This window comes from Taudactylus pleione, unplaced genomic scaffold (assembly GCF_031769625.1).
Source record: "Taudactylus pleione unplaced genomic scaffold, aTauple2 ptg000335l, whole genome shotgun sequence".
In the NCBI taxonomy this organism is placed as follows: Eukaryota; Metazoa; Chordata; class Amphibia; order Anura; family Myobatrachidae; genus Taudactylus; species Taudactylus pleione.
In genome coordinates, this window is record NW_028284736.1 from 768,277 (window position 1) to 793,055 (window position 24,779).

At 44.4% G+C, this 24,779-nt stretch overlaps 1 protein-coding gene across 6 annotated transcripts in view; it reads right to left on the minus strand.

Moving 5' to 3' along the window:
- Positions 1 to 24,779, minus strand: part of AKAP9 (A-kinase anchoring protein 9) — a 254,911-nt gene that overhangs the window by 172,943 nt on the left and 57,189 nt on the right. For all 6 annotated transcript variants that reach the window (XM_088443864.1, XM_088443860.1, XM_088443863.1 and 3 more), the window contains 9 exons: positions 22,274 to 24,607; positions 18,232 to 18,436; positions 17,774 to 17,853; positions 15,466 to 15,574; positions 11,545 to 11,630; positions 9,836 to 9,929; positions 7,257 to 7,470; positions 5,724 to 5,823; positions 3,500 to 3,862 (listed from right to left, as the gene is read on the minus strand). In XM_088443864.1, coding sequence (XP_088299990.1) covers positions 3,500 to 3,862; positions 5,724 to 5,823; positions 7,257 to 7,470; positions 9,836 to 9,929; positions 11,545 to 11,630; positions 15,466 to 15,574; positions 17,774 to 17,853; positions 18,232 to 18,436; positions 22,274 to 24,607 — 3,585 coding nt within the window. The remainder of the gene's footprint in view (positions 1 to 3,499; positions 3,863 to 5,723; positions 5,824 to 7,256; positions 7,471 to 9,835; positions 9,930 to 11,544; positions 11,631 to 15,465; positions 15,575 to 17,773; positions 17,854 to 18,231; positions 18,437 to 22,273; positions 24,608 to 24,779) is intronic.

Consider the following 24,779-nt stretch of genomic DNA (forward strand, 5'->3'; position numbering starts at 1 on the left):
CAAAGTCAACAAAAAAGAGAAGACTTCACAAGAGTGAATATACAAGATGTAAACCATTGGTGAGCCACAAAAACAGGAAGACCAGATCAGAGTTTGCCAAACAGAATCTAAAAAAGCCATTACAGTTCTGGAACAACATCCTATGGACAGATGAGACAAAGATCAACTTGTACCAGAGTGATGGGAAGAGAAGAGTATGGAGAAGGAAAGGAACTGCTCATGATCCAAAACATACCACCTCATCAGTGAAGCATGGTGGTGGTAGTGTCATGGCGTGGGCATGTATGGCTGCTAATGGAACTGGTTCCCTTGTATTTATTGATGATGTGACTGCTGACAAAAGCAGCAGAATGAAATCTGAAGTGTTTCGGGCAATATTATATGCTCATATTCAGTCAAATGCTTCAGAACTCATTGGACGGCGCTTCACAGTGCAGATGGACAATGGCCCGAAGCATACTGCAAAAGCAACCAAATAGCTTTTTAAGGCTAAAAAGTGGAATGTTATGCAATGGCCAAGTCAATCCCCTGATCTGAATCCGATTGAGCATGCATTTCACTTGATGAAGTCAAAACTGAAGGGAAAATGCCCCAAGAATAAGCAGGAACTGAAGACATTTGCAGTAGAGGCCTGGCAGAGCATCACCAGGGATGAAACCCAGCGTCTGGTGATGTCTATGCGTTCCAGACTTCAGGCTGTAATTGTAATTGCCTGCAAAGGATTTGCAACAAAGTATTAAAAAGTGAAAATTAGATTTAGGATTGTTTAGTTTGTCCCATTACTTTTGGCCCCTTAAAAAGTGGGAGGCACATATAGAAACCGTTGTAATTCCTACACCGTTCACCTGATTTGGATGTAATTACCCTCAAATTAAATCTGAAAGTCTGCAGTTAAAGCACATCTTGTTTGTTTCATTTGAAAGCCATTGTGGTGGTGAATAGAGGCCAAAATATGAAAATTCTGTCAATGTCCCAATATTTATGCACCTGACTGTATATAACTGTGTGTGTGTGTATATATATACACACATATATATATATATATATATATATATATATATATATATATATATATATATATATACATACATACACCCTCAAGTGTCCCCAATGGGTCATGTGTTGGGGATTTCTGTCTGTGGTAGCAAGTGGGATTATTACTGACCCAGCAAAGTAGACTAACTCACCTGTGCATGATTAAAGATATCCACAGAACATGACCTGTTGGTGGTACATAAATCTGGAGCGGAGAACCCCTGTGCAATAGCAATACCAAACATACAGTGGTGGCCAAAATTGCGGACACTTTTTGAAATTTGAATGTTTTTCAACTTTGAATGCTTATAAAAACTGGTTACACTTCACGCAGTGCAATGACTCATATATCAAATGAAAGGACATTTAATGCTGAATTCAACACAATAAACAGAGGTCAAATATTTGCATTACAAGGGAAGTTATGCAGTGAAAACAACACTTAGTGTGAAAATCCCTGTGTACTTTTGATGCTACTGTCCTATCAGTATTTCGTTGGGTATCCTTTATTTTTCAAGACAGCAGCACAGCGATGTGGCATTGAGCCAACCAATGTTTGGAGTTCTTCCTTCTTTATTATGTGGTGCCATGAGACAATTATAGCCTCAATTAATTGTCTTTTATTGGATGGACGCCTCAGAAGTACCAGTTTTTTCAAAGTGAACCACAAATATTCTATGGGGTTCAGGTCTGGGCTGTTTCCTGGCCATCCCAGCACCTGTATGTCATTCTCAGTGAACCACCGTTGGTATATCCGTGCAGTGTAGCAGGGAGCTGAATCCTGCTGGGACAAAAATGGGCATTAACTGAAAAAAGATCCCTGATAGAAGGTAGAAGTTTTGGTTGTAGGATGGTATCAATGTACTTTCTGCTGTTCAGTGTTCAGTGTGCCATCTATGACATAAAGGCGGCCTACAGCATCTGCTATCATACATGTCCCACTTGTAGGATTCTGTGTTGTTGCTTGAATGCAATCTGGATGTACCTCTTCCCCGATGCGACGTCTCCGATATTTTCTCCCATCACTGCCGAATATCGATATCTTAGTTTCGTCACTCCATATCACTTGTTTCCACTGACCTTCTGTCATGCGATATGTTCTTTTGCCCACTGTATTCGTTTCTGCCGCTGCTTTTTATTGAGCAATGGCTTTTTTCTACCTTTTAGGCCAACCTCCGTTAGTCTTCTCCTAGTTGCACTCAGGTCACTGCTAATGGCCGCAGATGACATCCATCTGTCCCTGACGCAAATTTGTTTTATTCTCCTATCATCAATAGCTGTTGTGCACTTTTTCCGACCATTTCCTTCTTTGTTTTGTATAGATTGTGTTTCCTGATGGCGTAAACAAAACTTTCTTACTCCTGATGTTGTCACATTCCCACCAACTTCTCTCGCAATTGCTGCATACGAAAGACCATTTTCACGTAACGCCACATCCTGGATCTGTTCCTGGGTGACCAGTCACAACTTTGCCTGGATGACACTGTTGTATTTATTTTTTACACAGTCACTAACACTAAACAATACACACAAACATCCAACCGTAAATGCACTTCAGTAACCAACTTTATTCTGCAAAATTAAACAGCCAAACTGACCTTTCCCACCTTTGAACATGACCTTGCACCTGCTCATAAACGACAGCTGATTGGTCCTCAGAACGATGATTCCGATTGGCTGGTAGTAGCTGTTACTACAATCCGCTTCTTGAATTGAACGCAACTGTGCTTCTTTGTCTGACTGAAAGTAGCATAACTTCCCTTGTAATGCAAATATTTGACCTCTGTTTAGTTTAATTCAGCATTAAATTTCCTTTCATTTGATATATGAATCATTGCACTGCGTGAAGTGAAACAGTTTTTATAAGCATTCAAAGTTGAAGAACATTCAAATTTCAAAATGTGTCCGCAATTTTGGCCACCAGTGTATGTACGTTTAAATAAGGATCTTAGGGAGTATTACGAACAGAATTTTGGAACATTTTCTTGCATTTTGATAACTTTCTTGTACATCTCAGAAAGTTATCAAAATGGTTCCTGGCCGGTTCCCTTCCCATTTAGTTTACAGTTTAGGGGGAGATACACCAAGCCTTCTAAAAAGGAAAAGGGGAGAAGTTGCAGATAGCAACCAATCAGCTTTCTAGTTATCATTTATCATGTACATCCTATAAAATTATATCTAGAAGCTGATTGGTTGCTATCAGCAACTTCTGTCTTGTTCGAAGGCTTGATACCTCTCCCCACTCAATGTACTAACACTGGTTTTGGCCAGTCTGCGGCTTGGACATCCATCCCAGAGTTCTATCCAGCTAAGACTTTCAAATGGCTAGCAGTGCATGCTGGGATATGTAGCTCCACAACAGCGGGAGAGCCGGAAGGAGGCAACCTTTGAGCTAAGAAAGCCTCATCGTCTGCAAGTTCAGGCCTGCAAACTGGGTGATCTGTAGGAAATAACGTGGACTCACTCGTGCAATTTCCTCCTCAATTTTCTCATGGTAACGTTCCTCCAATAGCCGATTTATGTCAACAGGATTCTTCTCCTCTGTCCGGGGACACAGAGCCGGCTCCTGGAGGCTGCCGTTGAGGATTTCTTGCTTGGCGCTGGTCAGGTGAGTGATCTCCTGTCTTAAAGCAGCGTTCTCCCGGTTATGTTTCTCTGTCAGGTCTGCTGTCAGATGCCTTTGCTCTGCTTCATGCTGCTTCTTCAGGGCAGTTACCTCTTCTACATACTTTGCATACAGCGCCTGTCTCAGAGTTTGCAACTGATGATAAATTGGACCACCGGGCTTCCTTACTGAATGCTCTCCCATTGGCGCCACCTCATCTGTCTGTTTGGTGAAAAAACAAAAACAAACATGAACATGAACATATTCTACAATACTTATTCTTTGATATAATCCATATTGATCCTTTTAAACCAATACTGAAAGCTAATTAGTCTTTATATCTGGGACAAGAACGCATGTTAATCAGTTCTGCCGCTTTTAAACTTCCGCCGTTTTGCGCAGCATACAGTGAGCAAATTTGCACTATACAATACATGCACTTATGCCCATGTTCTTAAGTTTTTGCTTGCTGGTGATATATATGTTCTCTACAAGGCATCAAAAAGAACTTCAAAAACAAATGTACGTCACATGTACGAGGGGAACAAAAAAATACAATTTTCCAAAACACGCACAATGAAGAATAATATACACGAAAACCGAGAAATCACCTATCTGTGCCTCTGCAAACGACCAACCACATGCGGTTTGCTAGTGCTGACAAATCATCGTCTTCGTGAATTTGCACCTGTCACTGACAGCGTACAAATATTATTTTTCTCAAGCATATCTGCGTCCAATTCTGCTTGTGCCTTCAATGTTTCATAATTCTACTATTGCCCGGCCTGTGCTAGAACACCCCAGAGGCGCAGGTGTGCAAAAGAGTCAGAATCACGCAAGTCCTCATATTATTATTATTACATTTAATTTATAGGGCGCCACAAAGAGTTCAGCGCCGTACAGAAAGCAAAATAATAAGACAATACAGGTTAAACACAGATAAGTACAAATAGCATTACAAATCTTGGCACAGCCACTGTGCAATTGAAAAGTACAGCGTCAGCTGAAGCCTGTAGCTGTCAGCGTGGGCGCTAGTGACAGGTCTAGTTCGTCTGAAAAAAACAAAAACAGATGATTGGTTTCCAAGGGTAGAGAGCTCAAGGACCCTAGTTACACAGCTGATTTTCTGGGTACGCGCTCAGGGCCTGATTCAGAGCCGCTCAGAGCGCTTGCTCTGAATCAGGGCCGGTCTTTTTTTTTTTTTTTTTTTTTTATTTAGAACGGCCTCCTGGCTGCTCGCATAGCTGTGGGTGACCATCCACAGCTAATGCGAGCGGCCATGATGATGGTCGCGATGGTCTTGACCATCGGGCTTGCGACAAGACCCTTGTGGTAGGGTCTCGTGGCTGCAAGCCCCAGAGAGCTTTCGGCTCAAACAGAGCCGAAAGCTCTCCCACTGACATCACTTGTGATGTCAGTGGGGCCGCCCCCAGACGGTAGGCGTTCTCATGGGAACGCCTCCGTCTGGGCAGCCACCACCCCCGGCCCGCCCACCAAAGGGGGCGTGCTGTCACTTAACATCGACAGCACGCCCCCTTTGGTGCGAGACCCGGAGCGATGGATTGCCCGTCGCTATCCAGGTCTCGCGCATGCGCACGACGGAGCCGGCTCCGTCGTGCGCATGCGCTCTGGGCCACCATCGACCCGGTTGCGAGCGCTCAGCGCTTGCGACTGGGTCTGAATCAGGCTCTCAGCGAATTAATCTAAGTACAACTTACAAAATGCATAAAAAAGAATTTCAAAAGTAGATATGGTTTCTGAGCAAATGAAGACAGTAAAAAATTTTTAAATAAATTAACATTAATATATATTTAATTACTCACCATAAGTTAATACAAAATGCGAAAACTCAAATATCAGTTAAAACAAACCGTTGGCTCCAATATAAGCAGAAGTTAGAAATCCATTAGAAAAGTGCCCAGGACAGACAGCAATCACTCTCATTACAGGTACCAGTGTCCCTCTCCTGCCTGCAATGCTTGGTCTGTTACCAGCCAACGCAGTGCTGGGGGTGTGTACAGAAAAGTGCTACACAAACAAAGACTGATATCAAACACTTCATCCTCCCATGCCCGTTGTTTACCTTCAACATATCAGGAACTGGGACATAAACGTTCTGAAATATGGCAGCTTCCTGTAACCCGAGCTCCACTCCAGCTTCATTGTCACACAGCTCCCTAAAGCTGCAAAGCACCCCAAAAAACACACAGAGTCAGTATAGATATAACATGCACAGGCTGGAGAAAATCTCTGCAGCATCTTATAAAGTGACATTTTAACAGCTTCTAAAATAATGGAGGCTTTTTATAACAAGGGTATTCCCATGCCATTTGCATTTTGTATAGTAGATGCAGGTGCAGCCATATTGTGAGCTGAACCGATGTTCATGAGAATATAGCCGATCGTTTTGCATGAAACCTCACAGCAATTTTACAGCTTCTTTGCGAACGGATAGGCAGCATTCTGATAACTACTGATTCAACACACAGTACGGGTGCTCCCATTATGTGTAGACAGCTGGTACTGGATGAAAGCAAAGGTGTACGGATATCTGCTACAGAGTTCTGAGAGAGGGACACAGGGGAGGATGGGGAGAGATGTACAGGGGAGGAGGGGGAGAGAGACAGGGGAGGGGAAAGAGAGAGAGATACAGAGGAGGAGTGGGAGAGAGCAATGATAGGTAGAGAAGGACAGGGGTGAAGAGGGAGAGTGGGAGTTAGAGGGGAGAGAGACTGGGGAGGAGGGGGAGGAAGAGAGTCTGAGATAGAGTGGGAGAGAGAGTGAGAGACTGGGGAGGAGGGGGAGAGACACGGGGGAGTGGAGAGACACGGGGGAGTGGAGAGAGAGAGAGCTGAGGGGAGGGAGAAAGATGGAGGAGAGAAAGAAAGACACACATGGGGTATGGAAAGAGAAGGGGGAGGGAGTGAGGGGGATAGAGAGACGGGGCGGGAAAGACAGATAGAGAAAGAGAAAGAGAGAGAGAGAGAGAGGCTGGAGGGGAAGAGAGAGAGAGGCGGGAGAGAGAGAGAGAGAGGTAGAGGCTGGAGGGAGAGAGAGAGGGAGAGGCTGGAGAGAGAGGGAGAGGCTGGAGAGAGAGAGAGGGAGAGGCTGGAGAGAGAGAGAGGGAGAGGCTGGAGAGAGAGAGAGGGAGAGGCTGGAGAGAGAAAGAGAAGAGAGAGAGGCTGGAGAGAGAGAGAGAGAGAGAGAGAGAGAGAAGAGAGGCAGGCTGGAGGGAGAGAGAGGCGGGGAGGGAGAGTGTGAGACTGGGGAGGTAGATAGAGAGTAGGGGAGAGAGAGATGAGACAAAAAGATGGAGGAGGGAATGAAGGAGAGAGATGGGGAAAGGAATGGAGAGAAAGATGAGGGACGAATATAAGGAGAGAGATGAGGGAGGAAGGAGAAAGATGGGGAAGGGAGAGAAGGAGAGAGAGAGATGAGTGAGAAAGAGATGGGGGGGAGGGGGAGATGGAAATTTGGGGGAAGAGAGAGAAAAGAAAGACTCCCCTGCAGTGTCAGTGCCATGCACAATAGCTAGCGACCTGATGTATGAGGAGTAAAAAGTACTAGTTAGCATATATTTTACTACATATTCATCTCTGTACCCCCGGCAGCCCACCTGAGCTCCGCAGAGCCCTCTGTGACATTCTGAAACTGCGCCTGCAGATGGATTATCTCTGTTGAAAATCGGTCTTCATTTTCCTTCAGCTGCTGCTGGAAGTACGCTCGCAGGTGCGCAATGTCCTCAGAGTGCTGCTCTTCAAGCTGTGCTCTCTGCTGGCTAAACTCCATCTTTAGTCTTCCAACTTCCTCTGATGCGGATTCCTGCAGATCTAAGGGGAGCACATTCACTATGTGAGGACATTTTGGGGTTGATTTAGAGATTTAGAGAGAACATTATATTGTTCTAAAGCCAGACATTAAATGTCTACAGTGAATGTTACAGATAATGCACACAGGATATATAAGGTACACGAGTTGCACATATACAAGTATTGAAAATGGATGAAGCTTTATATGTAAAAATCACTCATGTGGGCTGCATTAGCAACTCATTCACATTTGTATCATATATCCGGAACAACTTTCCTTACGGGTTAATAGTGCTCCTACAGATGTGTCCTCATACATCTAGCCTCAATACGCCACGCAGCGTGACTTGCTTGGTGTGAGTGAGCAGTCGCGTCCCATGCAACTTCGCTGGCGTTTGGAGTTTTTTCTTTTTTTAGGAAAACGCATCTAAACCGCAATGCATCAGCAGACTGCGCTGATTAATGTGATAAGTGACACCTGTATATCTGTGTGCGACTGAGTCTGTATATAGGAGACTGTGCTGATTAATGTGATATGTGACACCTGTATATCTGTGTGCGACTGAGTCTGTATATGAAGCATAAGGGAACCTGGAATGAAAAAAGCAGCGGCCGCTACATTGTAGCACTTAGTATACAGTTTCAGGGACTCAGTCGCACACAGATATAATATCAAATTAATTAGCACAGTCTACTGGTGCGTCCTGCTTGCATCACATTGCGACTTAGACACATTTTTCAGTAAAAAAAAGATGCAAAGAAAACCGCCCGGCGCCAGCAGTGTCTCACGGGATCTGGAGCGCAGAGGGGCTTATTGGCAATGCTGCAGCAAAGATGTCCAAGGAAACATCTGTAAGTGCGCGGGTCCTGTGTTGTTTAGGGCAGACCCTTGCGTCTCACTGGGGAGAGGGGGGGGTCCTTGCTGCTCACATGGGGGGGTGGGGGGGTAGATGACCCTTGCTGCTCACTGCGGGGGTGGGGGGGGCCTTTCTGCTCCCTGAGGGGGGGGCAAAGGACCCTTGCTGCTCACTTGGGGGGGGGGGGGAGGGGGCTTCAGGGGGGTTTCCCTTGCTGCTCACTGGGGGGAGGGAAACCCTTGCTGCTCACTGGGGGGGGCGCCCTTGCTGCTCACTTTGGAGAACCCTTGCTGCTCACTGGGGAAAAGGAGGTGGGACCTTTGTTGGTCACTAGGGGGAAGGGGAAGGACCCTTGTTGCTCGCTGGGAGGTGGACTCTTGACCATTATTTTCTTTGTCAAAATGTTTGTGAAATGTGACACCCTCCTATTGCTTCAACTTGTATCAAGAAATCTGAGCTACTTTTTTGTTTTAAATTGCCTATTTTTGAAAGTTTAAAGACATAACACCCAAAAAATTAAGAAGACAAAAACATTAACAAGAAAAAAAAAATATATAGATGAGCGGTACTATACAAAGTGGAAAAAGCTTAAAAAAAAAAAAAAAGACGAAGGGAAGTAACAATTTGAATATACAGGTGATATCAGTAGGGGACGCCCGGAGGGGTTCAGAAAAGAGAGAGATCCGGGTCCACGGCAAAGCGGGACGTTTGCTAATGAGACTGCACCTTATCAAATTTATCTGGGGATTTTCGTTTAATATACATAAAACGTTCAATGGAGGCAGTGTACTTCACCAACCCAAACCAGGAAGCAAGGGACAGAGCCTGTGTAGCCATCCAACCCCTAGTAAAAAGAACTTTAGTGTTATCAGAACAATAAAATAAAGCTGTAGATAGGAATTCAGGGAGTCTGAAAGGGCGTGGCCAAGATACAAATAAGGGGCTCAGCCAGGGGGATCCCAGTCCCAGTTTCCAAAACACAACACTCTGGACCTGAACAGGGATATGACCATAGCCGATGCCAGAAATCAGTATTAGGGGTGTTGCATTTAGGGCAGACCGCAGGAGGTAGAAGTCGCTCATGCAAACCTACAGTAGCTGAACGTGTGAGGGGTAACATAAACCCTATGGAGAATATAAAGTTGTATTTGCTGATGGGCATAAGCTGAGGCTAACCGGGGGGGGGGGGGGGGGGGGGGACCATATACCTCTATCCAGTCATCACGAGTCAGGGAGCCCAGATCACCCACCACCGTGATCTAAACCCACCACCGTGATCTAAACCCACCACCGTGACCTAAACTCACCACCGTGACCTAAGTGGCTGCAGTCCCCCCTCACCAAACTGTAGAATCAGGAAGGAATAAATATAGGAGAAACGCTTCTTAGAAACCAGGGTGCTGAGCAAAGTAAGTACAAGTGATTTATATACCCGGGACCATACCCCCCACTATCTCTGAACTACTTTTAATATCAAATTCCATGTCCCCTAGCAACAGCAATATATTACCTGTATATTATACATTTACCTGACTGGCTCAGTGCTGAGGTCTGAGACTCAATCCCAATCCGTCTCACCCCAGGTATGTCTGTTTCTTCTTTACTTCCCTGGAGATCCCTGGTCTGGAAAAAAAATAAAAATAAGACAAAGATCTATTCAAGTCTGTACATCAGCAATAATTGGGGTCACATATTAATTTATTCCAAGTGCTCTATTCTCTCTTCAAATCCGGAAGTCTGCATGAGAAAGAACAACCATCTGATGTGTCAACAGAAATTTGAATGTCCCTTTCCTTGTATTAAACCTGAATACCAAATAATGTGACCGGCTGTAATATAAGTGGGTTTGCATCCTGCCAATTATTTGAAAGAGTTCCTGTCAGTGCAGTCGGTTGTATCGTGAACTGGACGAATACTGATGAGAACGCAGCCTATTAATTCAACAGGTATGGGAGACATCAAAGAGGGACAAATGTCTCTCAGTGACAGCTGCATTCTAAGCCCAATAAAATGTCTGCCTCCACTAAAGCTGGGTACACACTGGACAATATACCGACAAAAGAACGGCCGATATATATCGCGAGCGCATTGGCTGGTGTGCAGCACAGCCGATGGCTGTATAGCTTACCTGATCGGCCGCTGTGACGGTGGATCCCTCGGTGCAGTGTGCACCCAGCTTAAGTGCTGGTGGCAGGTGCACTTTAATAATACATTTGCAACCAAACATCTACATAGTTTAAGGGGTTTATTTACTAAGTGTCAGATTGTAAAAGCCGGCACTTCCGATTGTGGTTATAATTGAAATTTAAAAGAGCAATGATTTTACTAGCATAACAAGACAAGTAAAAGCATTGGCCTTTTAAATTTTGGGCATAAACACGACCAATACCTATTCTCCTAGATCTGCTTCAACCCACATTTCCTAGATTCTTTCAGTTTCTTCTATATTTATTACCAGTTATTTATATAGCGCACACATATTCCGCAGCGCTTCGCAGAGACTATTTGGCCATTCACATCAGTCCCTGCCCCAGTGGAGCATACAATCTATATTCCCTACCACATGCTCACATACACACACACTTGGGTTACTTTTTTGTTGGGAGCCAATTAACCTACCAGTATATTTTTGGAGTGTTGGATGAAACCGGAGCACCCGGAGGAAACCCCACACAAGCACAGGGAGAATATAAAAACTCCACACAGTTAGAGCCGTGGTGGGAATCGAACTCATGACCTCAGTGCTGTAAGGCAGTATTGCTAACCATTACACTGTCTGTTCATTATAAACTTTATAAGGAACAGGCTTTCAAAATGATAATGCGGATCTAACATAAGTCGTATTTAAATATTACAACTGAGACTACTTATTAAGGAAAAAGGTTTTTCCGATCATACAAAAACCAGCATTTAATTCTATTCCATTTTAACAATAAAACGTGAGCTATGACGACAGTTTACACACAGTCAATTATAAAGTCAGGGTAAGAATGAACTGAAGCTGGCTGTACATGCACAGTCGTGTTGGCCAGTTTGGTAATTTTACACTAAAGTCAGGCTGGCATCACAGTGTATTGCTAATGAGATTATTACCATTAGGATGATATCCTTGGGACAGGATGAAAAAGCTGATCAGTCAATAATACCTATAGGTGCATGCAAGAAAAAAAGTTTCTCACATTCCCAGCTGCTTCGACAAACCATATATATATGAATTATATGACCATACCATTCGTACCTTATCCATGCAACTGGAAATATCTGTCATTTGTTTATATTCTTCCAAAAACGTCTCCAGGAGTATTGTCAGATTTGTACGTAGAGCTGTAATAAGACAATACTGTGTAAGACAGGAACTCACAAAAATTATAAATCTGTTACATTGTAATACAGGGAAAGCCTTAAAGCAGTGGTTCACAACCTCGAACCTCAAGTTTCCCTCAACAGGTCATGTTTTGAGGATTTCGGTCTGTGGAATCAGGTGGGATAATTACTGACCCAGCAAAATAGATTAACTAGGCATGATTAAAGAAATCCACAAAACATGACCTGCAGGGCCGGCTTCAGGGGTTGGAGCACCCTGTGCCGGCCCTTAACGATGCGCCCTTACATCGCGCGCCGCTTGGGGTCGTGGCCCAATTTCCGCATTGGTACGCCTCCAAATAACGAAAGGCTGGGGGTAAAGCCCAGCACTCACTCACTGGCTGGGCTTCCCCCAGCCCTCTCCCGTCAGTGAATGGATGCCGCGCGCATGCATTCACACTCTGGGGGTCCGGAACCGCCACACAGCTGCGGCGGTGGGGGTCCCCAACCTCCTGATTTGACCACCCGCGGGCCACTTCGGCCCACGTGCGGGACAGTACTGAAATCGGGATGCTGGGGAGGGGGTGCGCCCTCTACGGGTGGCGCACTGTTCAAACACCCCTAGAGCCGGCCCTGATAACCTGTTGGTGGTACTTGAGGACTGGAGTTGAGATGCGAACACGGCATGCTGGGCTTTCCCTGACATGGAGGGATAATCTTCCAGCAGCCGCCCATCTCACAGGAACCTCTCAGTCCCCTCTGCACCTCCGGATGTGTTGCTCACTGCTGGGCGCAGTGATTAGCAGCAGCCGGCAAATCCAGGGTCACCGTACTCACTGTATACCCGGCGGCTGTAGCGGAGCAGCCGCCGGGGAAAGCAAGGCCAACCAGCCCCCAGTGTGTATACCCGGCAGCTACAGAGTAGCAGCTGCTGAGGAAAGCCAGCCTGCCTCCACTGTGTATTAACATAGTACACTGTAGAGCAGGGATGGGGAACCTCCTGCCCGGGGGCCTCATAAGGCCCCCGGAATCATTTGGTATGGCCCTCATTTGGTCTGGTGCCTAGAATGGCGCCCTGCAGCCAGAATCTATGCAGCAGTGCAACCTGGAGCGTCTATAGCAGTGATTTTCAACCTTTTTTAAAACAAGGCACACTACACAAGATATTAAAATTGCCAAGGCACACCATCCGGCGATTTGGCGTGCACGACCTATGAAAAAAAACACACTACATTGGCCCCCGCAGGAATAAAACACACTACATTGGCCCCCGCAGGAATAAAACAAACAATCACATTTTTGGGCCCCACAGAAATAGAGCAATCACATTGGCCCCCACAGAAATAAAGCAATCACATTGGCCCCCACAGAAATAAAGCAATCACATTGGCCCCCACAGAAATAAAGCAATCACATTGGCCCCCACAAAAGTAAAGCAATCACATTGGCCCCCACAAAAGTAAAGCAATCACATTGGCCCCCACATAACTAAAACAATCACACTGGCCCCCACATAACCAAAACAATCACACTGGCCCCCACAGAAATAAAGCAATCACATTGGCCCCCACAAAAGTAAAGCAATCAAATTGGCCCCCACAGAAATAAAGCAATCACATTGGCCACCACAGAGAAAAAAACACATTGCTCCCCAGCTGAAAAAAAAAGCAGATTGGCTGACATCCCCCCGGGCTGGAAACACTGGCTCGGTCACAAACACACGGTGGGCTGGAAGCGCTGGCTCTGGCACAGGGCAGGCTGGAAGCGCTGGCTCGCTCACTGGTGCGGAGCAGGCAGGAATCGCCGGGCTGGTCACTGGCGCAGGTCGGGCAGGAAGCCATTGCTCTCTCACTGGTGCGGAGCAGGCAGGAATCGCCGGGCTGGTCACTGGCGCAGGTCGGGCAGGAAGCCATGGCTCTGTTACTGGCGCGGGCAGGAAGCCATGGCTCGGTCATTACTGCAGACAGGCGGGCTTGCAGGAGGCAACACGGAGTGCGTGACAAGTGATGTCACGCCGCCGCGTCTAGGCAGGTGATGGGGCCAGAGGAGCTCAGCAGCAGCCCGGATCACAAATTACTGTATTATGTGCCTGGCGGCTCTGACCGCCGCCACGGCACACTTCACAACTGCCCACGGCACACCGGTTGAAAACCGCTGGTCTATAGGATACTTCAGACGGTCACACCGCTACCCTTACAGCTCCCCAGAGCATCCTCCGGATGTTCCAGGCATTGCTAGAATCACCGGCAATCGTAGCCCTGCCCCCGTGTGACATCACGCGGAGGCGGCATGGCCTGAACCAGACCCGCAAATAATGTTATATATATCATAATGGCCCTCAGCAGAAAAAAAGGTTCCCCACCCCTGCTGTAGAGCCTCTTTCCCACATCATTACTATCGATTTTCTGATACATGGGAGAAAACGATTCTGTGCAGAACTCAACCATCGATGGTTAAACCATCAAAGGTTCGGCAGTCGATGGCCATTATTACAGTATACCATAAAAAAATTGCTATTTTTATGGTATACTGTATTTACATTTCCTTTTTTTTCATAAATTCGAGTTGGATAAGTCTTAAATAGATCATTTTGACCTAAGCCAACCATTAAAAAAAATTACAATGTCTGTTGCTCTCAGCTATAACAAGGCTGTACCGAAGGTTATCGGCAGTAGTCCCGGCTGGTTGCAGGTGCTGGAACCCTGCTAAATACATCCCCATTGGGCACTTATTGTGAATGGATTGGAATTAGTAAAGATTAGAAAGCCCAATAACATTTCAGAGTAAAATGAAAGTTGTGCTGTGAAAAGTCTAAATTACATTGCAGCTCTTCAATCCTAACTAGTGACGTTCGTTCTGCAAACTTCTCAGATATATAGCGATAGGTCATTAATATACAATAAGTCATTAAGCAAGGGAAATAAACATAAGGTGTATGATGACAGCCAAAGCAATAGGCCCAGAGCGACGGCACAGGGGAACCAAGATTTGGTCAGTTTTACACATGGCGGAACAATCTCCGCCATACTCCCACAGAATAGGTACAAGGCAATGCAACGTGATGCTTTTAAAAAAAAAAATGTAAGGATTGAAAGATGGATAGATAGCGTGGTAATTGTATTAAAGAAAAGTATTATATTGTAGAGCAAAAAATCACTCAGGTAATATATAGCTATAGTCGTAGCTTCCTCTTTGTGAAAGTATCCAAGTGAGCGCGGATTTCTTTTTCTAGATGTTAATTATCCACCAAAAGGAAGTGATCACTGTTTTCCACTGAAAGTAAAGGCTTACTGTACAGAGGACTGTGATCCATGGCAACAGGTGGTCATGTAACAGGGGAAGAGAAGGAAGGCAGAACTGGATCACAAGCTGGCATAAACTGTACTGTACAGTACTCACTAGTGGCACCTTGGACTGTACAGTCACAAGCCAGCACTTTAATCTGTATAAAGCAGCAGCCGACTTTTTGATAGTCTGTGTGCTCCCTCACACTTTCTCAGCAACCCTCCGTTCCACCAGGCAAAGTTATTTTTGATGGAGCGGAATCTCCACACAGAACACAGAATCCTTTTAACCAGCCAATAAACCTTTTGAAGACGCTCCTTTTATCCATCGCCCCTAGAGTCAGCTTTATTCTGTGCTTTACCTCTTCTCCGGTCTCGCTTTGTGACCTATGTGACTGTGCAATAACTTTACAAAGATTGAAACGACAACATTTATCTTCACTGAATTCCACCCATTAGCAATATTCTGTATCTCATATTCTAATGGAAAATCCAAACATTCTGAAACACGTACAGTACATCTCATTTTTCCAGCACACAATGTAGTTAGAGCATTAGGCTATATGCATTACTTTGCACCGCAGTTGTGTGTTGTTCCAAGGACGCGCTGTGTGTGACATCAGCCAACGTTTGTGTTCCCTCGGCCTCATCTTCCTCATCGCTCTGTCTCCCGAAAAGAACCTGGATTTAAAGAAGAAAAATAATATTTAATTTGGAATAACTGACTGAAGATAATGTAGAATATTATCTACTTGACTCTTGCAAGTAAACACATCCTATGGCGGTTTACATCAAGAAGTGATTATTTACACTTCATTTTTACAAATCTTTTCAATAAAAGCTCAATGAAAGATATGGACAGAAGTCATTCCATACATGGAACCTTACTTCTCAGCATTTTTAGACGTATCTTTAAGTTTCCCATAACATTATAACAACATTTTGTTTTATTTAGTAACAAGCTGCAGTACCCGGCTCCACTCGGGTGAAAGTTGGTGATCTGTCTCTCCCTAGACAGCCGGCTCCCTCCCTCAGGGGACCTCACTCTGGTGATCTCTGCCACTTGGATACCAGCTCCGTTGTACTGAGCCGCACCTCTTGCACAGGAACCACCTATAGGGACTTGTACTGAGCCGCACCTCCTGCACAGGAACCACCTCTAGGGACTTGTACTGAGCCGCACCTCCTGCACAGGAACCACCTATAGGGACTTGTACTGAGCCGCACCTCCTGCACAGGAACCACCTATAGGGACTTGTACTGAGCCTCGCCTCCTGCACAGAAACCACCTATAGGGACTTGTACTGAGCTGTGCCTCCTGCACAGGAACCACCTCTAGGGACTTGTACTGAGCCGCGCCTTCTGCACAGGAACCACCTATAGGGACTTGTACTGAGACACGCCTCCTGCACAGGAACCACCTATAGGGACTTGTACTGAGCCGCACCTTCTGCACAGGAACCACCTCTAGGGACTTGTACTGAGACACGCCTCCTGCACAGGAACCACCTCTAGGGACTTGTACTGAGACACGCCTCCTGCACAGGCACCACCTATAGGGACTTGTACTGAGCCGCACCTTCTGCACAGGAACCACCTCTAGGGACTTGTACTGAGACACGCCTCCTGCACAGGAACCACCTCTAGGGACTTGTACTGAGACACGCCTCCTGCACAGGAACCACCTCTAAGGACTTGTACTGAGCCGCGCCTCCTGCACAGGAACCACCTATAGGGACTTGTACTGAGCCGCGCCTCCTGCACAGGAACCACCTATAGGGACTTGTACTGAGCAGCGCCTTCTGCACAGGAACCACCTATAGGGACTTGGACTGAGCCGGCCCCTCTGTTCTCTTCAGTGACTGCCCTCCGGTATTCTCATCACTGAGGATAATACTGCAGCCTCCACCGATAACAGGGAGCGCCAATGATCACCGCACATAATGGGTCCCTGAACCACAAGTGCCCTCTTTACCGCAGGCTCTGGACTCCTCTCACTGCTCACAGGAAAAGCTCCTCTTCGGAGCATAGGGCTGAAAATAATTTAGACTTGCCGAGAGCAGTGCAGGGGACCCCTCCCCGCGGAGCCCCGCCCACAGCCTCCTGACAGCAGATCATGATGATCTTTCGCTTAAAACCTGCCTGGGAAAATCACCTACACAATGGTGAAACCACATCACAATCAGTTCAGTGGTTTGCAGAGTTTATTGCAATCAGACAAACAAATAGTCTCATTAATAAGACATATAGATAACTCACAGAACAACGTAGTATAAATAAAAACAAAATGAACAGAATCTAAATTAGTATTTTTTTCGGCATGTTTCTTATCATAAAAAATTAATTGTTGTAATTAAAAGTGCACCCATCAGTGATCATATTGGATCAATAACTTATTCATACACTAGACTCCAGTGTTAAAACAAATGTCTGATTCAGTCTACAAGAAAACTGCTCATTAATTTACATTGATGCAAAATGTGCACAGAACCACAGCAACTAATGAGCTTCTCTCTATCTAGTGCAACTGAAAAATGAAAGAAAGCAAGCATCTGATTGGTTGCTATAGTTTAGTGGTTACTGTATGTTGCCTCTATATGCACTATACTGTAGGTAAATAATCTGTGGTGCATAGGTACCAGGAGCACTGTCACTTCTCCTTCCTCTCCCCACCGCTAAAGAAAAGAAAGCTTTGCCTTTTCTAAATGGCTAATCTGCCAAGTCCGTCTTCCTCCTAATTCCACCCATGACCTTAAAATTTGTTTCCAATCTTTCACGGAACAACGCTTTGTGTGTGAAGCAAGCGAAGTTCCGTCAGTGAGACTTATGTGACATCTAGGTTTTTGCAGAAATACCGTACAGTCCGTATTTTAATCCCACCTGTTTAATATGATCACATTCTTTATTAATGATCTTTATCAACGTTTCTGCAAGAACCTGGCAGGTTTCCCCTTCATCAGCTGTGGAAACAAGATAGTTAAAAGCAGAAGACTTTCATGCATAGATGACAATTGTGGTTCACTGTGGTCCGAATATAAATCACAGAACAAAGATATTGTAAGCTCAATAAACTGAATTACAGTGGTTACATTGGGAGAGGACTAGGAAAGAGTTAACGGTAACTAAAATCAAATGTTATCAATGCAGAGTCATATTCGGGGAGGGGTATATGATAGGTGTCTCTGCAATTAAATTACCAATAGACAAAAGGTAAAAAGACAGATAACATGTCTGCAATAAGAAATCCATTTTCCGTCCCAACACTCTGAGTTTTTACATTAATAAGCAATTAACTAAATAAGACGGTCACACAGGAGTAGTCTCCTGCTTGTCATTACCTGTGTGTTGCACTAATTCTGGCTGGTGCACATCCTGCAGCACTTGTATCTTTTGGTCTTGAGCTGTGAGCAGCGAATCTGGGAGGCTACAACGTTCCTCGCTCTCCTTCTCGGCATGGACATTTTCACCGATCTGCCCCAAATGAGCCTTGTGGGTATGAGGGAGTCTGATACGTTGTGTCTCCAGTTGCAGCATCTTATCGCCCTACACAGGGCACATGGGTATGACAAGAAACGATTCAATTGGACTAGAACTTCATGCAAATGTCAGGTCAAACGCAACAAGAATTCTATAAGCTTAAACGAAGAGAAGAAAGGTGACCAATGTCATTGTAGGAATGAAGTTAGACTAACGGCACAGTGGAGTCTTTGTCGCACAGTGTGTTAATTGCACCTTTTACATCTAATCACTGTCACCATTGTGTTAATATTATTACAATATATCACTCGTAGTGTGTTTCAATGCCCCCCAACATGTAGTGCTTCCTAATTGTTAAGCTCCCCAGCTGCTGTCCCTCCATGTTTAAGGTGGTCTGGGAATGGTGGAAGGCAACAGCTCCTCCCACCTGCAAGAAGCAGAGAAGGGGGGCACAACACATTGTGGGTGGAGGCTTTCCTACTACACCTAAGGTACCCCCAGAGCTAGTGCCGCACCACCATGGGAGTAGAATGCAGAGCCGTAGCAGAAACATACAGCAAGCATGTCCTCCTTGAATAGCAGGATTGCACCAATTGGTTAAATTGTGTTTCATCTGTAATTAATATATATTAATCTTTTAACATGAAGATATATTTAGATGGACTAAATAGGCGTTAAAAATAATTCCAGTCAATAAACACAATAAAAGCCTTCTTAAAAGAGAAGGTAATCACAGGTCCACCGTGAGATATAGATATATATAGATATATATAGATATATATATATATATATATATATATATATATAGAGAGAGATATATATATATATATATATATCCTTATACTTCTCTTCTGGATAACTATGAATTGAAATACTTTTGGTAATGGCACAGATATAGCCAGATATGTAGAGCCATGTATTTAAACCTTTTTGCTGCGGATGATGAGTGATCTCGTCCTCTGCATACTGTATACATTAAAAAGGAGTCCCACTAATTCTACTCAGCGATGGTCTCCTTAGAAAGACAAAATGAACTGTCCCTCCGTCAGTTTACAGAAAACGTGTGTGTTCCGTAGCGCAGTGTAATATGGTGACTACAGTCCACAGAGGAGCACCAAACATTATACAACGGCACCCACAACTGAAAGTGTGGAGTATCACAAAGGATTATTTGCTACTGTCTGGTGATCACTAGACAATATTATCCTGCAATACAGAAGACAGATGGTCTCCGTAAATGGACAGGAAGGCAATAAGTGTTCTCTTACGCCCATAACTGCAATGTACATGTGAGGGCAACCGCATTTGAAATATTTTCCTTCAAATTATGAGGCCCATTAGTAATTATTGTCTGACAATCACCAGACAATAACCACCTTATGCAACAGACAAATTAAGTTTGGGAGAGTTCACATTGTGCCCCATCTCCTCCAAATGTGACGAACACACATAAGGGCATCTTTTATTTTGAATGGGGGCATCTAGTGAACATCAGACAGTGACTACAACCTTACTCAAAAAAAATAAAAATAAATCCACAGATGGATGGAGAAACTGGGGTAGATTTAAAGCCCAGATAACCTCCCTTCTTGTGTCAAATTAAAGAAGGGGGCTTATCATTTGGTGGCCTGATTCAGTGGTGGACCCTAAAGCCGCCACAACTATGACTTTTTACACAGCGTGACTGAATGACTGAATCTTTATGCTAATTCCTCATCTGATCCGGCTGAGGCGCTAATTCGCTGCTTTGCGTAAAAATTTGCACCATCAAACATTGCACCAGCCCTATAGAGGCGCAGAATGTCCGCCTTAACATGGATGCTGAAATCAGTGCGACTGCGGAAACAGTCACCGCATCTGGCCAACCAACCCCGTTACCACCCCAAAACACTCACTGAAGTTCCGACACTTAGCGTCCAAATTCTCTCTGCGTCCCCTGGTGGTAACCATCAGGACGCATGAGTAGTGCAACTCGGATGCATGCCAAGATTGGACACATTGGATGCTTGCACACTGCGAATACTTCTGAATCAAGCCCTTAATGTGGTAACTACTGTACTTTAAAACTGGTATGCCTAGTTGGGCCTATATTATACCTATACACTGTAAGCTTTTAAACCAAGACAGCAAAAAGATTTGTTTTGCAAAACAACTTTGCAAAGAGTCCTGCTTTTTGTCAATTTGGGAAGGTGGATTAATGCTAAAGGAGAAACACAAAGTGGTCAATCCAATTAGGTGCAAATTTCAAGTAGCAAGTTTGTTTCATGAAACTCGCAGACTTTGCAAGAATGCACGCACCCGAGAATTCTCCCATCCAATTAAAAATGACTGACAGTCTGCTGACGTTTCTGGGCAGGGATGGGGTGGCGAAGGCCTCCATTTCCCAAAACAGAGACGTGTCGCCACCATTTGGGGGAGGGGGAGTGGATAGGCCAGGATATTAGTCGGCTGACGGAGATTTCCTGGCGTTCTTTTTCTCATCTGCGGTGACAGGTTTGCTCTTATTGTGAATTATCAAAAGAAAAACACTTCTTTGGCCATTTTAGTAAAATGTTATTTGTGTTAAATGGAGCAAATATACTTAGGGCCGGATCCAATTAGCCGCGAAATCGGTCGATTTTCGCATGCGCGCTTCCGTTTCTACAAAAAAACAGGTGAAAACGGGAAGGTGCAATAAAAAAAAACAGGCGAAAATCGTTGAAAAAAAGTCAGGATATGCAGGAAATTGCGCCTGTGTCCCAAAAAATGGCTGACTTATATCAGAAATTTATTTAGGAGTGTATTATTGCCCGTAAAAAAAATATTTAGGGTACTTAAGTTGTGTCGGTTGGCGGTAATTTGCGTGTATGAAAATATAAAAAAGAAAAATGATAGAAAGCTATTTTTTTCCAGGAAATAACTGTTCCACGTAAATTGGGGGTACGTTAAAATGGCTGCAAGTATATTTCGTATCGCAAGCGCACTTTTAAAAACCATAAAAAAAACGCCTACTGCAACCATGTGTAATGTTTAAAACACTTGACACATATAGCCACCAGAAATACCAGACCCAATACGTTAAACCCATTTCAGCTATTTTATTTTTCCACCCAAAAATAGTTTTTCGCCAAATTAGTAAAAACTTTTGGGGTCATTTATCATATGGGGGGGGGGGGGAAGGGGCTGTCCAAAGGATTCTGAAAGAAATCCCCACATTTTTAGGCAAAAATTGGGATTTAGCATTTTTTTTTTTTTACCTGGTCTGAGATGGTGAAAATTTTTCTCCTGTATATTCTATTATACAGGGTGAGATAATTTGCAGCGAAATCGCGGGTGCGGTAATTTTTCCGCAAAACTGCCAAATATCACACCTAGTTGAATCCGGCCCATTGTGGCGATTCGTGTACTCTGCCAGGCATTGCATAAAAAAAGTAAAATAAGTGATACTGATATTGGAACGTGATGAGCACTGGTAGCAGAGTGAGTATATTACAGCCATCTGCGTGGAACTTGCTGCTCAATCACCTCTATCATTACAAATTTTTTTTAAAAAAATATGATATTCACCCCTCTTTATTTTTAAATAAATGTTAAAAAAAAAAAATGGGAATAGATACTAAGAATTACATCTAATATACAGAAAAGACTTTGTATTGGATAGTAGGCCAATTTTGTATACAGTAATAATTACATTCTAGGGAAAAACCTGTAAAACACAGGACAGTCCCTGGAAATTAGCTGGCTACTGGGGCAATGTTCATATTGAGCAGTATAAAAATCTTAACGAAAAGTATAAAACAAACCAGCACCAGACAAAACTTAGAAAACATACAGGACATTACGAATTAAGGATCAGTAACAAAGGCAGAATAAATTACGTCTATAAAACATACTTGTCTGTAATGCTGGACATGGCATACACACCTGATCCTGCAGAATTATATCCAGTTTCTTCGGAAGAGCATCTTTTTCTGAACGATCGCACCCTGGCAGTGAAGATCCAGAGTCAGGTTTCCTAGTCAATTCCTGCAGCCTCTCTAAACGGGGCTCACCCTCTACAACAGAAAGCTCAGGACGTGCGTACATAGTGCAGACTTGTGGAGATAAAAGCAAGAGGGGAATATCACCTGTATTAACGTTATCCTCTACCAAATGTTCACTTTTAGCAGGAGTCTCATTAGCATCGCCTGACACTTCAAGTCTGCTCTCTGCAGAGCGCTCTTGGACGTTCCCAGATAGAACATGGTCTCTTTCAAAGCATAATGTTTTCACTTGTTCTTTTAACCGGTTGATTTCATTTTGCTTTAATTGCAACTGTTCGGAGAGATTGGAAAGTTCTACAGATAGTTCTTGTTTATCACGTTGAGCATTTTTCAGTTTTTCCATTAATTCTGTGGTGTCTTTCTCAACAATTTCTCCACCATCGAGCTTATCGGCTTCGGCCGATTTAGGAGGACCCCGTTGGTGCTCTTCTGCCGAAACCCCTTTCAACTTCGCAAGTTCGTTATTAAGAGCTACTAACTGTATACTATACTCTACCTCTAGCTTTGATTTGCTGTCTTCTAATTGCTCTTTCACCTTCACCAGACAAGTGTATTCTTCCTGAAGTTCATGATAGTTGACCTCAAAGTTCTTCTCGGCAAAAGAGAAGGTGTTCTTCTGCTGCTGTATTTCCTCTTTCAGCTGGAGCTCTAGGTTTCGGAGTCGTCTGTTTTCCGAAGTGAGAAGCTCAACCTTATTTTTTACGTCGGAACCATCAGAATTACCCAGTTCGGGAAGATTTTCACAGATTTCAGTGTTACATTCTTTCAAGATATTCTCCAAGGCCTCGTTTTGGACTTTGAGGAGTCTATTGTCATCCTCAAGAACGATCAATTTTTCATTGAAGGCGTCTTTGTCTTTCACTTCGTTCTCGAGGAACTCAACTCTCAGCTGCAAAACCTGAAGCTCTTGCTCGATTGCCCCCTTCTCCTTTTCCTCTTTCCTCATATAATCCAACTGTTTCTGCAGTTCATTAATCTGAAGTATCAGCCCCTCTGACTTGGAGTCGCTGCCCGATTGCATGAAGTCCTTCATAGCAGAAATTTCCAGCATTAGACTATTCTGTTTGGTTATCAAACTATCTTTTTCTGACTGCAAGGCAGTGACGGCCCGACTCATTTCGTCTCGCATCTGATCTATTTGTTGTTTGTACTGTACTTCTAAGTTATCTTTCAAGTTCTCAATGTTTGTTTTATGCTCTAGCGTTAAGTCATCACGGAGTTTAGTGAGTTCCTCTTCTTGACTGAATAGAAAATGCGTCCGGAGCTTTTCTAACTCGGCTTCTTGAGATTCCGCCATCCTGCCCAGTACCGCGTCCTTCTCCCTCTCCAGCATTTCCAGCTTGATTTTGTAATTTGTCACTTCGGCTTCGTGTTTCGATTCCAATTCTTTGGTAGATTCATTGGCTGCGGCCAGCTCCGCTTTGAGGTTGTCGATTGTGACGAACAGACTGCTGGCCTCGTTGAGTTTGTTTTCCTTTTCAGTGAGGCTCTGCTTGGCCCTATGGACCTGCTCCCTGGCATAGCTCAAGTCCTGCAGCAGATCCTCGATTTGCCTTTGCAGATCTGACTTCTCTGACGAAACAGCCTGCAGTCTCTGGGAGAAATCTTCCTTCATTTTGATCCTCTGCCCGTCAGACTGCAGCAATCTAGCATTTAAGTCACTAACGACAGCATTAAGTTCATCAATTTGTCCGTTGGTCACGCGAATGACTGTTTGGCTATTAACGCTGTCCACCGCTTGCTTGTGCTGGGCGAGGAGCCTCTCAACCTCCGACGCGTGCTGCTTGGCCAGCTCCTGCTTCATTTGTACAATCTGCTGTCCGTGCATCTCGTCTAGCTCAGCCTGAAGCTGTTCCAGTTTCTTTTGTGTCTCTAATTCCATTCGCTGAACGAGATCTGCCTCCGACTGACTGTCTTTGTAATGCTTTTTCTGAAGGTCTTCTACGGAGCCCATTAACTGCTTGATTTCGTCTGAGGACCTTCTCTCCTTTTGTTTAGAAAGGGTCAGCTCATCGCTAAGGCTATTTATTTCCTGGATCTTCTGGGTTAATTGTTCCCTCAGTTCATCGGCAGATTTTGCAGACGCACTAATTCTCCCTCTCAGTTCCAGACACTTGATTTCTTCCTTGCGTAAAGCAGATTTCAGGCTATCAAGCTCCAAATCCTTTTCATTCATCTTTTGTTCGTGAGATAATTCAAGTTCTTTCTGTTGTGCCTTAAAGAGATTCAATAGATATAAATTATGTTCTAGAAAACATTTTTTTTTTCTACATGAAGCCTGCGATCCAATTAGACAGACAGACAATACAAAATACCCTACAAAGGGTTTATGGAGTTATAAAACCCCTCCCAGCTAGATTGGGACTAGAGAAATGGGTCCTGTGGCA